Source organism: Oncorhynchus mykiss, chromosome 9 (assembly GCF_057628025.1).
Source record: "Oncorhynchus mykiss isolate SJ-2025 chromosome 9, ASM5762802v1, whole genome shotgun sequence".
Taxonomy (NCBI): Eukaryota; Metazoa; Chordata; class Actinopteri; order Salmoniformes; family Salmonidae; genus Oncorhynchus; species Oncorhynchus mykiss.
In genome coordinates, this window is record NC_143030.1 from 42,224,995 (window position 1) to 42,242,169 (window position 17,175).

The 17,175-nt window shown below is 41.2% G+C and overlaps 3 protein-coding genes across 5 annotated transcripts in view; 1 reads left to right on the forward strand and 2 right to left on the reverse strand.

Annotated features, from left to right (window-relative positions):
* Positions 1-89: 89 nt before the first annotated feature.
* cnbpa (CCHC-type zinc finger, nucleic acid binding protein a) lies at positions 90-4,049 on the reverse strand. Its single transcript, XM_021615556.3, has 5 exons — positions 3,978-4,049; positions 2,429-2,543; positions 2,013-2,078; positions 1,498-1,696; positions 90-1,083 (listed from the first exon to the last, which is right to left on the reverse strand). The coding sequence occupies exons 2-5, from the start codon at positions 2,538-2,540 to the stop codon at positions 966-968; spliced, it is 495 nt and encodes a 164-aa protein (XP_021471231.1). The 5' UTR covers positions 2,541-2,543; positions 3,978-4,049; the 3' UTR covers positions 90-965.
* Positions 4,050-6,601: 2,552 nt separating this feature from the next.
* The window catches only part of raf1a (Raf-1 proto-oncogene, serine/threonine kinase a), a 48,824-nt gene continuing 38,250 nt past the window's right edge, over positions 6,602-17,175 (forward strand). Inside the window, exons 1-2 of one of the 2 annotated variants that reach the window (XM_021615558.3) lie at positions 6,602-7,071; positions 7,301-7,334. The gene's annotated coding sequence lies outside the window, so the exon portion shown is untranslated. The remainder of the gene's footprint in view (positions 7,072-7,300; positions 7,335-17,175) is intronic. The other variant, XM_021615557.3, reaches the window with a different exon arrangement.
* LOC149981213 (uncharacterized) lies at positions 13,202-15,669 on the reverse strand. Of its 2 annotated transcripts, XR_016483265.1 has the most exons (5): positions 14,927-15,669; positions 14,663-14,839; positions 14,511-14,572; positions 14,342-14,428; positions 13,202-14,254 (listed from the first exon to the last, which is right to left on the reverse strand). XR_016483265.1 is itself a non-coding variant. In XM_090184235.1 (4 exons), the coding sequence occupies exons 1-4, from the start codon at positions 14,763-14,765 to the stop codon at positions 14,162-14,164; spliced, it is 345 nt and encodes a 114-aa protein (XP_090040361.1). In that variant the 5' UTR covers positions 14,766-14,873; the 3' UTR covers positions 13,202-14,161. The 2 variants fall into 2 exon arrangements, 1 of the variants encoding a protein (XP_090040361.1); XM_090184235.1 differs by lacking the exon at positions 14,927-15,669 and having other exon boundaries at positions 14,663-14,873.

The window sequence follows — 17,175 nt, forward strand, 5'->3', positions numbered from 1 at the left end:
CTGCTGACAAAGACACAACTACTGTCAAGAAAGTAGCAATACAAGACCTAGAAGAAATATAAGCATGGAAAGAAATGTAAACAATCATCCTCCCTGTGCTCCTCCAGCTTTATTGATAGTTTAAAATTACATTTCTATGTTCTAGGACTTCAGTTGCATTTCCTTCCGACTTAAAAACTGAGTACAAGCAAATGGTATTTTTACAGTAGTCTAAGTGATATTGTACAAAAATAACATTTGATTTCTGTGAAAACATTCTCCACTCCCAAATAACTGCGAATTCTGATGATCTGACAACTGTTCTTGATGCACATTTTTCCTCCAAGGTAAAAGTTTCCAAAAATCATTTTTTGGGGGAAACATCTACCTTGGACTATTTACCCATACTCCTTTAAATTGTAAACAATTATTTTTTTTCTATTATAAAAGAACTTAAGATTCTTTCAAAACGGCTTTTGTCGATATAACACATCATTTATGTTATCGCCCGGCACTTAGCTGCTTGTAGGGCCCAGATGCAGATGGGTCATATGGTGTGAACTGTTACCCATGTCATATGCTCTTGGCCAACTCATATGTTATCCCGCTAAAACAAACCATACATGGAAGTTCAGGTTTCTTTTTACTCCCTTCTTACTGAGACTCACTTTCCACAAGCCCAGAGGTCCTCTATATCTCATATATTTAGTCCCATTCATTCATCTCTGCTCACCAGTGGCTTGGAAAGGGGGATTCTTTAACAAAGCATTAAACATAACACTGCTACCAAACTAAACAAAATTTTTGTGTTGAATGCAGAAAGATTTTTTTTTTTTTACCCCTTTCTCAATATTACATGTCGAGAGGCTCACTGGCCCGGGACTAGCCTCGGTCAGCCAACCTTTGGCCGGTGAAGACGATTCAGAGAAAATAATACAACCAACCATCAACCAGAAAAAAATAGGAGGGGCAACAAAGGGCACTGATTATGCTGTGGCTTCAATGGTGCACTCTTTCGCAAGGTGGCCGGTGTTGCCGCACTTGTAGCAGTTCACCTCACTGGCTTTGCTGCACTGCACAGCCACATGGCCGATCTCGCCACACCTGGGGGAAGGGGAAACAGAATGTCGGTCGACCAAGCATAAGAGTTCATATTTGCATGGCTCTGTCGAACTAAACTGGAAATGGCTGCCACGGCAATGGTTTTTGCTAACTCTCAAAAAAGCACAAACATTTATAAATCTAGATACACAGCACAACTACTTGAAAGCTTGCCAATTAGATTATACATGCCTATAACTAAAGACTACAGCAAAATTATTTGTCCCCAAAAGAAGGGGGTACCAGAGACTGCATGTCACTCCTGTGAAGACTTGTCGAAACGCGTAGCGTTTGTGCTTTCAGCAGTTGTTAGTGAAGTTTGCTATGTACATGGGAACATGCAAGCATGAGTCGGTACCATGTGTTTTCATTACCACATTTTTTCCCACAAAATACTTTCACTATGTGGTCACTCACCTGTAACATTTGACTTTATCGCAAAGTTTCTGGATGTGGCCAAAGCCTCCGCAGGAATAGCACTTCTGCTCGTTGGCATGGTCGCAGTCGCGGGCCACGTGGCCAGCCTTGCCACAGCTGTAGCAACACTGCTCCCGCTCCTTCTTGGGCTCCTTGCAGTCACGGGAAATATGGCCACTCCTGTGGCAGTTGTAGCAGGCTGAAGAGAAGAAAAAGAGCGTTAAAGATTTGTGCTCTACATGAAAGCAATTAACGACATGGCTATGAATAATTAAGGCACATCTTCCAAACACCATTATTATTCAACCAACAAGAATGTGGCGTACAATGTTAATAGCAAATCCCATGTGTCCCCAGATCCTGACAGCAGGACCCAGTACATCGTGACAGTCATGAGAAAGCCAAAAATATTGCTCACTCCACCAAAGCTGAACAGGTCCAAAAGTACAAATTTACAAAAACTCTGGTTTTGAAAACCATTTGCATGTACTTAAAGGGATCAAAAGTATTCTCACCATCCTCAGTCTGTTCACAGTCCCTGGCAATGTGACCTTGCTCTCCACAGCGATAGCAGAACAGATCTAGAAGAAAAAAAAGAAAGGTGACCGAAGTTTACTCTACACTCATCCGTGAAAAGAACACTGGCAACATACGGAGGAGGAACATGCATCGTTTGGCCGCCATGTTAACCAAGTTGTGACCTAGGTGCTTGTGAACTAAATCACTAGAACAAAGTAATAGACGTTATTAAGACAACCGTGCTTCATCGTTTGAATATCCCAGTGATAACGAAGTGATATATTTCCCATGGGAGAAGACCTTTGTAAAAAAATTAAGGCAGTTGCTTAGAATTGGTCATTTAGCTCTCCGATTGACAAACCAGTCTCACACACAGTGCAGAATTTGAGTGTCCCAAAAACAAGAAATGTACCCTTTCCTCTTCCTCTGCCCCTGCCGCGGCCACGCCCTCCAGCTTCGGGACAGTTCTTGATCCAATGCCCAGGACGGCCACATCGGAAGCACTCGCTACTGCTCATCTCCATAATCTGCAGAGAAAACAGAAATTACTGTTATTGGAAACTAAAATCACACTAGTCATTTCAAAGGAGGCAGGAATTCTAAGGGCATGTTAGACAATTCAACACAGCAGAGGCAAAGGTCAGGGTTGTCTAATAAAAGCTGGGTGGGTCAATGGCTTGTTCCTGACTCAACCATGTGCTAGCCTGAGTAGTAAGTCCTGGTATCTGGCCTGCTGGTGGCTACTAATTCTAAAATGTCTAAAAGAAGGATCAGTAAGCCACCTGTCACTATTTGCCTTGTAATGAGTTAGGCAAATGGTCTGCTGGTATGAAAGTACACGTGATAAGCATAAATGCCTTAGTCTCTGAAAATAATGAAAGTATGTTAATTCAGAGTCAATACCAGCTACATTTGTGTTTGCTGAAAGGCAGCAAAAGCAGAAAGCCATGTATAAATGTAGTTACTGTAACTAGATAGATTAACTGATGGTAAATCCATCTTCGAAATATGACAACATCTTGTTTACAAGGTCGCTTGCGCAAATACAATTTCAGTAGTTAGCCACGTGCAGGATGTTATGAATATGCCAATAAGGGGGCAATGAATTAACATTTCGTGGTAGCTTCAATACCTACGGTGGTTTGGCCATGGCTACCTGCTAGACCAAGCTTAAGTGCGGGCATAAACTATTAACGTGCCTACCCTACAATACTAGTGCAGCCAGCTAGGTAGTTAGCCAGCCTACTATCTAAAAAATAGTAACACAGTAACGTTAGCTAGCTGCAGTAATGAAACATGTCACGCCTGGTCCGTTGATCGGCGAGGGTACCTAGCACACACAAACCTGGTTAACTGCAAAACAAGGATTATTCTCCCTGAAATTTTGATATACCAAATTACTATTTAGACAGATCCATTAAATTGTATTTATCTTCGGTAAAAGCATGAATGGTGCATAAGGCTTTCTGGCCTTGTCACGTTGAGATAACAGCAGCTGCTGCTGGCTGAAGAAAAACGCTATCACCACCTCTGCAGTTTTGAGTGTGGCACTAGGCCGCGTCGCAGCCATACAACATTAATCAAAATGGAAGTGATCAACCACATTCACAAATAATTCGTTTCAATAGTATATTGTTAGACACCTTAGTCGGACACATTTTAAATCAGGGAAAATACTCATTTTAATAGGGTTAATTTCCCGCGCATAACGAAAAACATCGTAGTAGCTAGCTAGCCAACGACAACAACGTTAGGCCACAGATCCAGTAGAAAAGGCTAATGCTAACGTTACCCGCGTTGACGGACATCACTCAGCAAGTCATTTCGCAATAAAAAAAAACACATGATTTCGAATATTTATTTTATGGCGCTTCTAAGTTTGACACTTTAGCTAAGGTCGGAAATAATAACGTCAATTTTTTATAATTCAAATATCTCCGTGAAATGTTTTTATTACTCACCTTCCTTAGCTAGCAACCTAGCTACGCGATTCTCTGCTGTTGACGCCTCCTCTCTCCGTTGCGCCACATGCGGTGTGAACACGAGTTTCTACAATGTGTCATTCACGTTATCCAGTCAAAGCTAACGCAGCACTTGGGCACGGTCTTTTTGCAGTACCAATGGCAAACGAGCGCATGTGGACACCGCCTTCCAAGGAGTGGCGAATCACTGAGCAAGACAGCAATCATGTCCCGCCTCCCAGGGCATCTCTCGTCTGTTGTCAAATCTCAGATGATCTCATATTTCCATCTGTTGATGTTAATTCATTTCCCATATATTTCGCGTAGAATTATCCTAAATACAATTATGGATCTTCATCTTTCCTCTTTGGGTTATATTCTAATAGCTTTCCATCTCCAAATATTCAAAATATAAGAGCGGTAGGTGTAGGATGCATCAGCGTTGTAGGCAATCAATCAAATATTATTATTGAACATTGCCCAATGAGTGGTGGATAATTTTGATAGAAGGTAAAGGTTATATCAAGTTTACCAATATTAGTGTATGGGATAAATGGATGCAGACTGACCCATCCCTGTTCCACACAGAGGTTGCATCATAGGTAGGTATTTGAGTACAGTGCTGATTAGTGAGAGACATTACACTGAATCATGGAGGCTAAGCATTTCGGCTCACTGTGCCCTGGGCGCATGGTCAGATCAATAAGTGGGAAAGATGCAATCTTAAGGGGGCCTGTACTGTCATGCACATGGAAAGGATAGGTCAATTTCACTAGGGTGGTGTGGGATATTGAAACCCATAAAAGCATTGTCCATCTAGACTCTAGAGGGATTCTCTAAATTAAATTGCATCATTTTGATATAATGAATACCAGTGACTGGACACTTCTCCCTGACATAATGGTTTTCTGGTTTCCTCCCAACCCTGCAGCTGATGTTGCACTGATGATGAGACTGCATCCTAGTGGTTACCTTAAGATCATACAGTGATAAAGCCCTGCCCTCATCCTCTTAGGCTGCATGCAAAGTGTTTGCATTGGTATTAGTGGGATTTGTTGATGTCAGGATATGAATGAGGTAGGTGCTTTAATGGAGGTTTTTGGAATGGAAATTAAATCAAATATATGATCAGAAAATGGTGAGCATTTGACAGGAAAGAGATGATATATGCAGCTAAAAAGGTTATGATGATCAAAGCATTTTTGACAAGGATGTCATCTGCCTTGTGTATTCAGTGTGTGCCCATCGCGTCAAGGAGAGCAGGCTGGTCTGTGCTCGTGAGGAAAGCAACATTGCTACACTGAACTAAAGCGGTCTGATCATTCTCCTCCTCAATTGGCCTTGGCGATAGAACTCTGAAGTCTTCAGTGTCATCATCCGTGGTTACCTCAGGGGACCTTCGGCTGGGGATCTGATCTTGATCACATGATCAATTGAGTAGTTGGTTTGAAGGTAAGATAAGATCCTAAGATCCAACTGCTCTATTTAACAGTGTACGCTTGTCCTTTGCTATGAGAAAGTAATCCATTTCATGATGAGAACATGTCTCAAATAGGATAGATGCAGTATTTTGAGATTCAATTTTAAATTGTTAGGCTACCAATATTTTTCTATTTCAAGTCACCAGGATTTTAAAATCCCCTGTAAAAAATCAAATGGACAGGCCTAGTTTGATCACTATTTACACAGTTAAACTCAGTTAGTTAACCTGACAATTGACTCATCAGTTGACTCCTGGTACAGATACAAAATACATACAACCTTTAGAAAAATAGCCTAATGTAGGATGTCCACTGAATTAGTCTTTAGGTAGTGTCTTATTTTCACCAGATGATGGGGTGCTTGTTATTCTTTTTATGGATTTCTCATTCTGCAACTGATTAACAGCATATATTTTGATATCCAGTACCTTCAGAAAGTATTCATATCCCTTGACATATTCCACATTTTGTTGTGTTACAGCCTGAATTCAAAATGGATTAAATTGTTGTTTTTTTATCACCCATCTACAAACAATATCAATAGGTTCCCTTCTTTGCGGGGCAGTGGAAAACTTCCCTGGTCTTTGTGGTTGAAACTGTGTTTGAAATTCACTGCTTGACTGAGGGACCTTACAGATAATTGTATGTGTGGGGTACAAAGATGAGGTAGTCATTCAAAAATCATGTTAAACACTATTAATGCAAACAGAGTGAGTCCATGCAAGTTATTATGTGACTTGTTAAGCACATTTTTACTCCTGAATTTATTTAGGCTTGCCATAACAAACATCATTCCACTTTGACATTATGGGTTATTGTGTCAATTTAATCCATTTAAATTCAGGCTGTAACACAACAACATGTGGAAAAAGTGAAGGAGTGTGAATACTTTCTGGAGACACTTCTGTATGGTCTACAAAAAGTATTGAGTAATATCATTTCCTGCTTTTAATCTTAATTCAGCATACATTGCATAGATTCACAGATATTTGCAATTGAGCAATGTCATTTTTGTTTTGAAATGTTGATAGAATGGCTTATATTTCGGTGTAACAGGCCTACTTTTCAATCTCAACACTGTAATTGTATTCATCCTAAATGCCCCCACCTTTAGATAGCTAGGCTAAATGTTGTCTCGTTTGTGTGCTGTATGTCAGGCCCCAACCTGCATCACACGTTCATAGTGCAGTAATACCATGTGGTTGTTTTCTATTAGGCTACACCTCCACTTTTTTGGACTTTGTTTTCTTTTCACCAGTTATTGACATAAAAAGTAAATATCAATGAGTGTCAGAGTGGGTGGGCTTAAATTTGTGTCCACATTATGGCGCAGTGAGTGTGTATGGCTGAAATTATATTTATGACTGCAGGGTCCTGTTTCAATCACTGGCGTCAGGCAGGCGCACGACACGAACTCAAAAGTATTTCACCTTCTTGCATATCGCCGTAAATATTGCGAACAACATAACTAGGCTACAACAACTTTTTGAGTTTTAATTTGCCATCAACCTAATAGAAGCTTGCGGTTCTAGTATCCTTCACTTGTGACTTTGAGAAGGTGTCTCTGTTGGACCTGTAGGACCTAGGCTACAGTCATTTTTTCCCCACTCAGCGTAAGTAATGGAAGAAAGACTAAATATATTTTTAGGTATTGGTTAAGTAACCCATCGGGTTTTCCTAGTCGGTGGACATTATTGCATACATGTGAATGTTTTGGTAGCTTACATTGATACATTGTTACTTTTTTTCCGGGCTCCACATTTTGGATTAATCATAATAACACGCTACTTTTTTCTCCCTGAATGCGTTGCGATGATGTCATCGACTCTACATTTCCTCCAGTTATGGCGGAGCTGAAGTTTTCTAACTTGTCGTGGTAAGTTTGCTCTGACAGTGCCATTAATTCTGCACAAAATTGGATTGCAGCTGTCGTCTTTCTCCCGTTCCATTTCACTGCGAGTCTTGTTGGAGTCAGTAATTATTGTGATAGGAGAATGGTGATGTGTGAAGTTTCGGTTGCTGTTGGAGTTAGGATCGTACGGGAAATGGGCCTAGATGGGCTGTTGTCATTTTTTATACAGCGTGGCATTGTTTATGCTACTTCAATCTAACAGTCTTTAGAGGAAATTTGGACTTAACCTGGCAAATTATAGGACTGAGAATTCAGTCATTTCTACCACTATTCTCCTCCACAAATGTATTGACTTATCTTGTGAAATGTATATAACACATTCTTTGCATTATTCTCATTCTATAACACACTGAGATTTGTGTAGTATAGCAAGGTTACTTTATAGAACATGTTTAGTTATTGCATTGCATACATTTTCACACTGTAATGTAGTAAGTAGGCCTGTGAACTGATTGTGATAAATCTAAGGGAATTGTTTTGCTGTCGGTGTTTGTTCAAGAACGTCAGCTCTGCGCAGTGTTGCGCAAAGGAGGGAACGGGACAAAAATCTGTTACCGGATGACTACGCGAGCGTTGCAAAATAAATGTAGAAATCTATGTTATTCAATTATTGCACCCACACTGCTCGCGCACGTCAACGAGCGTCTGCGTTGCCAAGGGCAAAAATAGAACTCCTTTCTATTTCTGACACAGATCGTGCGGCCCCTTCCTTCTCCTCATTGGTTTATAGAAGCAGGTACCCATGTGCCATCTCCTCATCTCCCCACGTGGGTGATTGATAGACGAACTGTGCTGCTGGTCGGTGTAGTAATACTATGAAAGTTTAGATGCCAATCACCATATAAGTTCAAAGATGAAAAGCCTGGTAGGAGGAGATATGACGACTAGAAACGATTCGGTTCACTGTTTTGTGTGTGGATTAATTGTCGGAGTAGAGGACCTTGTGCATTTCAGGTAAAATAACAACTCAATGTTTATATCCCAGGACAAATTAGCTAGCAACAGCAAGCTAGCTAAATAGGACAAATTACCATAAATGTTTCATGCTTTTCGATCTGTTCCCTAATTAATATAATTGGTTCAGAGTTTGTTTTGATATTTTAATCTACGTGTCATGATCGCCTTTGGTGTAGAGGGACAAAATAAATGTATGATGGCGCATGATGGCGAACGCGCACAGCCGGTTTGGTATAGGAATCAGTTCTATTTCTGACGCAGATCCTGCTGCAAGTCCTGCCTCTCCCATCTCCTCATTGGTTTATAGAAGCAGGTACCTACATGCCATCTCCTCATTGGTTATACCCACGTGGGTGACTGAAAGACGAACGAGGTCAGTGGCGGTAATGCACCTAATTTATGAAAGTTGCCAATTACAATATAAAGTCAAGAGAAGAAAAGCCTGGAAGGAAGAGAGATGCCTAGAAACGATTTGGTTGAATGTTTTATGGGTGGATTAATTGGCGGAGTAGAGGACCTTGTGCTTTTCAGGTAAAATAACAATTCAATGTTTATATCCCAGGACAAAATAGCTAGCAAGTTCAAGCTAACTTGCTAAATTGCCATAAATGTTTAATGCTTTTCGACCTGTCCCCAAATTAATATATTTGGTTCAGAGTTTGTTTTGATACTTTAACCTGCGTGTCGTGATCGCGTTTGGTGTGGAGGGACAAAATATATTTATGCACGATGGTGCACGCGCGCAGCCGGTTTGGGTTACGTGTTAGGCTTGTGTCCTTTCACTAAACATTCCAACAATGTGTATGTGTTCACTAGATGACTGACAGGGGGCGCTGTTCTGAAGTCACTGTCCGCCATTTTGATACTCCTGATAAGGAAAAGCTTCCATAAGAATTCATGGGAATTTACAGTATCAATGTAATGTTGTGAATACAAAAATACATGCATTTAATTATTATTATTTTTTGTAGTGGGGACTGCAACATAAGAACTCTATTAAAAATGTCAATGTTTTAACATTTTACATTTTTATTGGCTTCTGTTCAGTTCATACAATTCTATGTATTGTTTAAAAAAAAGTGTGCATTAGAGTGTCTGTAATAGGATTTTTTTTTTATCTTCCAAAACCTGTAGCTGTTGAAATTAAAACAACACAATGTCGATTACTATAATGTAAAGCTGGAGAAGCTAATGCATCCCATAATAATGTTTTCAATATTGCTGACCAATTTAAAGATCAATCTGTTGTACAGTTACTTCCACTTGAAGCCAGTAAAAAGAAATTGCAATAGTCAAGATCAATACATTTCTCTTAGTACAATAAACCTAGGAGCTCTCTTACAACAATAGATTGCAGTCCGAGTGCAGTATAACTGCAGTACACTGTAGGGTAACTGCAGTTAGAGTGCAGTATAACTGCAGTATGCTGCAAATACTGCGTCCCACATAACACTTTTTTATTGCAGTAATTTTGCAATATTTCTGCAGTAGTAACCTCAGTCTGCAGATAGACATTATTGAGCTAAAAGCTTAACGCGCTGCATGTCCCGCTCCCATTTACTCATTGTTTTTTTGCGAGCATACTAACCTACGTGGGTGATTGAGAGATGAACGAGGTCCACAAACTAGTCCAGTTGGTGGCGGTAATGCTAATGCACCTTTAAAATTGGTTTCCAACCACCATATAAAATCCACAGAAGAAGAGCAAGAAGATAGATGAATCAAAGAAAACTAACTAAAACCTAAAGTATGTTTCCCCTTTTACCTGTGGATTAATTGTCGTGGTAGAGAACACACAATTTTGTGTGACTCAGAATTTGTTTAAATTCGAAGAAGATCCAGCTAAAAAAGGAACATGCTGGTTGAATCAATATTGTTTCTATATAACCTTAATGAAATTACGTTGAACCAATGTGGAATAGACGTTGAATTGACGTCTGTGCCCAGTGGGTATGCATTTCAGGTAAAATAACAACCCAATGTTTATCTCCCAGGATAAGTTAGCTAGCAACACCAAGCTAGCTAAATGTCCATGACCGTTTTCATGTGTGTTTCAACCTGTCTCCAAATTAATATAGTTGGTTCACAGTTGGTTTTGGTATTTTAACCTCCATCGCACGCATGTTGATTTTGTCCATCCACACCAGATGCGATCATGACACACAGGTTAAAATGCACAGATTAAAAGGGGAACCTAGTTTGTTTTTAGTTATTAATTAAAGATTACTATCTCATCCTTTATCTTTCAAGCATCCATGTGGGTTTGTATCTTCCTGATACCCAATAACTTGCAGCGTGTGGAGCGTCTCAAATAGAACCAAATTCTATTTTAGCGCTTGGCTATACAGACGCTTATTCACATGTGCGATCTGCGTCAGTGAAATGATTGAATAACATGTATGTGTACAGTTATTTTGCAACGCTCGCGCACACAACGTGGCTGGTGAGGCTTGCATGTTAGGATTACTTTGCGGGAATAGAAATTGTGGTGGTGCATTGTATGACTTGTTGTTTCTGAACTGTGCATTTTGCCTAGCCATGCATATTGAAAACAACAACTTTTAAAATTTTATTTCACCTTTATTTAACCAGTTAAGCTAGTTCAGAACAAGTTTTCATTTACAACTGTGACCTGGCCAAGATAAAGCAAAGCAAAGCAAAGCAGTGCGACAGAAACAACAATACAGAGTTACACATGGAATAAACAAGCATACAGTCAATAACACAATGGAGAAAAAAAGAAAGTCTATATACAGTGTGTGCAAATGGCGTGAGGAGGTAAGGCAATAAATAGGCCATAGTAGCAAAGTAATTACAATTTAGCAGATTAACACTGGAGTGATAGATGAGCAGATGATGATGAGCAGTTTATGGTGTGTAAGTAGTGATACTGGGGCCTGTTGCACAAAACTAGGATAAGGGATTAAGCCAGGATATCTTGGTGATCCTGGCTCAATTGATCCGTAATCCGGTTGCACTAAAGATGGATAGGGGGCAGGAGGATATGTTATGGTATAAATTACCATGGAGATTTATTCTGTGGAGCTAGCCTGCTCCAGACCAGGCTAAATTCCAGGATCTATTTAATCTCATCCCTAATGTCAGTCAGCAGTCACCACAAATGGAAACCAATAGTTATTTCACTGCTCACTATACATTGTTATCACATATAACTAGACCCACTGTTATTTAAACGTTTGTGATCATTAATTTCAATGATTTTGGATAAAAAATGATTTTTAGATGATGTTGCTATCATTAGATAATTTACAGTTTCCCATAGACTATAAGGCTATATATAAAATGCTAGAATATTAGGGCCACAGAGGGGAAAAACACAAGTCATAATATTGTAACCAGTTGTTTTAAAGGAGGACAGTTGTTAAAATGACAGATGTGGGGCATTTCGTGAAATTGTACTTCAGTATGGTTTCATAAACAAAGACATGCTGATGTGCCAGAATATTAAGTATCACATTGTCATAAGTATCAAAACTGTAAAAACAATATGTAGCTTTTCTGCAGAAAGAACCAGCCTCATAAATTTATGACTTTATCCTTTTTCTTCAGTGTGGCCCTAGTACTCTGTCATATAAACAAATACACATTCCATATGAATATAAAAACACAATGTGTAACATTATGTTCCTTTATTGAATAAGGACAAAACAAAGCAGGTAAACCATCAGCTCCTTTCAAAACTGAAGTCACAGTGACTCTACAAGATGGAAAGCACAGAATCTAAGCATATTATACAAAATGATACATATACAGACCTTTGAATGTGTATAACACACCCTGCATGTCTGCACACTAAAATAAATGCAGGACAAATCCATACACATCAACTGAACAGACAAATGAATGGATGCAGTAGCCTCCCTGCAGCCTTGTATTACACACAGTATACCGCACAAACATCATAAGAGGCCAAATTCGTCAAAAAACGAACCCAAAAAAACCCAAATTCCTCTGCCACCGCAGGACATATTTAACCAAAATTGAAAGCACACATACTAACTAAAATAATTCAACACATATTGGTCCCTCAGCAGCCGACCACTGTCGTCATCAGGGAAGATTGCCGGATTGTCCCAGTCCATGGCTGGTGGCACTCTGGGGGCCCTCTCCTTCCTCAGGCAGGCCACATTGTGGAGGACAGCACAAGCCACAGTAATATCACATGCCCTAACAGGGCTGACCCTTAATTTGTGAAGGCAGTGAAAGCGTGCCTTCAGGAGGCCAAAGGTCATTTCAACTCTGGCCCTGGTCCTGGCATGGGCATGGTTGTAGGCCTGCTGTGCTTCCTGGGGGTCTGTGAAAGGTGTCAGGAGAAAAGGCTGGCAGCCATACCCCCTGTCTCCCAGCAACACACCAGAGAATTCACCTGTCAACACAAAATCTCATCATTACTACCTCATAAACACAGTGATATTCTTGACACAGCCATGATGGTTATAAATAGGGGTTGTGTGGCTTACCTTGTGATAGGCACTGATAGATTTCAGAGGCCCGAAAGATTCTGGAGTCATGGACTGAGCCAGGCCATTTTGCCACAACATTGCTGATCACACAGTCAGCATTGCAGACCATCTGAAATCATAAGATGAGGAATATTACACCAATCAATGCACATCACTGGCAATGCAGAGTGTTCGTCAATGGACAATATCAAAAAGTTATGTTCACCTGAACATTAATGCTGTGAAAGGATTTCCTATTCACAAAATCGGCCTCATGGGCACCTGAGGGGGCTTTTATCCTTATGTGTGTGCAGTCCACTGCACCAATGACATTGGGGAAACCTGTCACACAAAGTAATGAGTATCCTACTATGTGTTAACAGTTGTCCTGTAATTTGTAGATCCTCTTACCTGCAATCCTATAGAACTCCTCTTTGATGTCACAGAGTCTTCTGTGGCCAGGGAAGGAGATGAAGACATCTGCTAATGCTTTGATAGCCAGACACACACTCCTTATTGTGCGGCAAATTGTGGCCTTGTTCAGCTGTTCTGCATCCCCCACTGAGTACAGGAAGGCTCCACTAGCAAAAAAGCGCAAGGCCACACAAACCATTTGCTCCACACTCAGTGCATGGCTCCGTGCAGTGCGGTGCTTAATCCTGGGACCCAGTAGTCTGCATAGATACCTGATGCCATCTGCAGAAAACCTGTATCTTTCATATAGATGGTCATCAGGGAAGGCCAGTGGGTCCAACCGGTCCCTGAAGACCCTTTCTCACCTGAAGGCTCTCCTCAGCACAAGTGCTTCTTCATCCACCACATCTCGCACGAATGGGCATGCCATTGTCAGAGCAGAAAGGAACACACAATTTTGGGCCTTCATATAGGCTAGTGGCCACACCTGGTGCTGGGGGGGGTGGGCAAAAGAGGGCGATGCCTTATAACGATGACTTGGTTGTACTGATTGCTGGGAAAATAAAAAAAACCTTAGAAAGATGCCACCGTCCTGTGTGCTCACAATAAGAGCTCATATGTCATGGCTCACTTGACTTTACGAGAATATACCTAATTTTTATTTTGAGCTGTGTCATCTTCTTGGAGCTGGGGGAGGAAAGAAAAATAATGATTAATACATTTGTGTTACAGTTAGCATACAGTGTACATTGAAGGCATATCTCACCTCCCTCTCAAGTTTTTTTATTTCAAGGTCCAGTTTCCTAATTGTCCTCTTTTTTATTTCGAACTCCAGTGCAAGATTTTCCATATTTTTCTTCTTGTACTGAATGTCTATGTCTGCCAGTTCTATTTGGCACCGGAGGTGGTTGCCATACAACTTTCTGATAGCTTGTGAGCTCTGTGAACACAATACAATTAGCGCAGCTGGAATTTGGCAGGATGTGGTGTCCTTTTATTAATACGCACTATGTTGCCAGGCTGGTTTTCCCACTGTATAGCATCTGGGTCCTGTAAAATAAATTAGATTTTTTGATTTTGATGAGGACTCCTCACCATTGTAGAGTAAATAGTACTTTCACAGTCTTAACATGATACCTCATGCCTTCTGGAATCCAGAGAGATGGTCTCCTCCTCATCATCGTCTCCATCATGTGCTGTTGCTGCTGCACTGGGGCCTTCACCCTATCACATTTAATCGGATTCATATTGAAGCTAGTAGACAAGACATGCCAGGCCTACAGTATGCCTTTGATGGAGTACTCACTGGATCAGCATCGTCTGGTGCTTGTGCTGGTGGCTCTAACAGGAACACAGTGCTGCCAGACACTGCAAGGCAATAGGTAAACCAAAGTCAGACAGTCCAAATTGATTCAATATGAATGTGGTTGTATCCCATGTAGAGATGGAAGGACATACCTTGAATGAAGCGGGTGGCATCTTGGGAGGAACCTATGCTCGTCTCTTTCCCCCCAGGGATCCCCTCTAAGACGGGCCTGCCTTTATTTAGCTCCAAGGCCATGTCCTCTGCTGGGGTAAGGTCAGCCTTTGGTGACCCACCACCCGTGCCATGTCTGTGGGTATTCTTTTTCACTGCTAAAACAGTACAGACAATGTGTGAGCAGGCACCTTCTGGGTACAATATATGCTTGTGCTTTGTTAAATATTAGTCAGGGACCATACCATTCTGCAGAATGTTCTTGTATTTGATTTTGACCTGCTGCCATGTCCGTTTTGGCCCGTTCATGTTTAATCTACACACACACACACACACACACACACTTAATGGAGTCACACTGCAAAAAATTACTTGGTATTTTTGTCTTGTTTTCAGTAAAAATATCAAAAATTTTATCATAGCTTTATACAGTGTGATGGAGTTACTTTACACAATTTCACTCATATCTGCAGTGCATTTCAATAAAAAAAATTAACCGTTTCATAATTACAGTACAACTGCATTTTTGGAGATGTGAATTAAATATTTGAATTGTAATTGTGATGTTTCAGCGGAGCGGTGAGTGTGTAATTGTGCACTACTTACGCATTCAGGCGGTCTGCAATACTTTGCCACGCTTTTTCTCTTTGCTTTATCACTGTGGCGGTGTTGCCTTTCTTCTTAATTATATCTTTTACCTCCTCGTATGCCTCCATGAGGATTTGTGCTTCCGACGGGGAAAAGTACGCGGCTCTAGTTGCCATGGTAAATCAGTTAATCTGTGATCTGTGGCGGGGTCTATTTGAGTGAGCCGTGAGCGCGCACCTATCCAGGATTGGTTTCACCTGGCTTAATGAATCCGTGTCTGCTCATTCTGGCTTGGTCTTTGTGCAACCAATTAAGCCTGGACGCACATGTTTTGGCTTCATTGAGCTCAGCTGAGTCATTTATCCCGGATGTCTTAATTCTACTTTTGTGCAACAGGCCCCTGGTGTGCAAAAGAGCAGTAAAGTAAATAAAAACAATATGAGGGATGGCAGCAGAGAACTGGAAGGTCACTGGCAGCTGAGAACTGGAAGGAAAGGCAGGCAAAGGAGGTGTTGGCTCTGGGGATGACCAGTGAGATATACCTGCTGGAGCGCGTGCCACGGGTGGGTGTTGTTATCGTGACCAGTGAGCTGAGATAAGGCGGAGCTTTACCTAGCATAGACTTATAGATGACCTGGAGCCAGTGGGTCTGGCGACGAATATGTAGCGAGGGCCAGCCGACTAGAGCATACAGGTCGCAGTGGTGGGTAGTATAAGGCGTAACAAAACGGATGGTACTTCTTAGTGAGTCCAATAAATAAACACCATCTTTGTCACAATTTGTCTTTGTAGTGCTGGATGACGCTAGACTGGCTAACACCTAACACTTAAAGTCTAATGTTGTTGGCACAGTGCGTTGATAATGAAGGAGGCTGTGGTTGACTATCTTTTGTGTCTTTCTCACTCAAACACCAACACGCACAGCCAAACACAGCCCCCGAGCAATCCCAACAACGAGGTCTCAACCCCCGAGGATTTTTGTTGTTGTTCAAAGAACCAATCAAACCTGTTGCACAATTTCTGAGTGAATATTGCATTAACTAGTGGCCTCCTTTCCAGACCAGTGTGGTCACAGCTCTCCCTGCACTGTGGGCCATGTCAGCTAGGCTAGGATGACACTGCATTGTCTGCATGAAGGCAGCTGGAGGAGTATCAATGTCCATTTCTCTAACAAGTGCAATTGCTCCTGCCCCAGTGACAAAGCCTGCTTATGGCAGGGACTGGAAAATGTATATTTCATTGGCATTCGTTGCTGGTCCACCCACTTCCTACCCTGTACATTTTGAACACAACTCCAACTGAGGTATGGTGGTCTCACCGGCTATGGTCGTGTACCTGTTGAGTAGGCCCTTGGTTTTGTGTTGTGACCTGTGAACCTTGTGGGGTTAAAGTTTACAACAGTAGTCAATCATCTCTGTCATGTCACTGTTCTCTGTTTAAGATGTTTCTCTTGTGTCCACACGACCAGAGACAGTATTTACATTTCTTGTGTTTATGTGTGCTGCTGCATTTGTATTGAAAATAAGATCGAAGCAGGTGCATATTTGTAGTAAAATGGGCCAAAGGGCTTGTTGTTACAACTTGATGAGATCTATCAACTAGAAAGTGCTCTTGTTTTCAGATAATTATTGATTGCAATGAGGATTATTTACCACCACAGACAGATGCCGGCACTAAGACCGCACTCAGCCAGCTGTATAAGGAAATAAGCAAACAGGAAACCACTCACCCAGGTGCGGCACTCCTAGTGGCCGGAGACTTTAATGCAGGGAAACATATCAGTTCTTCCAAATCTCTATCCACATGTTAAATGTGCAACCAGAGGGAAAACATTTTTCGATCACCTGTACTCCACACACAGAGATGCGTACAGAGCTCGCCCTCCATTTGGTAAATCCGACCACAA

Bases quoted from the DNA above. Each gene is read 5' to 3' on its own strand.
- cnbpa (XM_021615556.3), bottom strand. From the start codon at position 2,540: ATGGAGATGAGCAGTAGCGAGTGCTTCCGATGTGGCCGTCCTGGGCAT. The intron at 2,079-2,428 runs GTACATTTCTTG...TTTTTCTTCTAG, and splicing joins GGGCAGAGGAAGAGGAAAGG to ATCTGTTCTGCTATCGCTGT. The intron at 1,697-2,012 runs GTGAGAATACTT...TCTTCTCTTCAG, and splicing joins CTGTGAACAGACTGAGGATG to CCTGCTACAACTGCCACAGG.
- LOC149981213 (XM_090184235.1), bottom strand. From the start codon at position 14,765: ATGGCCTTGGAGCTAAATAAAGGCAGGCCCGTCTTAGAGGGGATCCCT. The intron at 14,573-14,662 runs GTATGTCCTTCC...ATTGCCTTGCAG, and splicing joins TGCCACCCGCTTCATTCAAG to TGTCTGGCAGCACTGTGTTC. The intron at 14,255-14,341 runs GTATCATGTTAA...TTTATTTTACAG, and splicing joins TGGATTCCAGAAGGCATGAG to GACCCAGATGCTATACAGTG.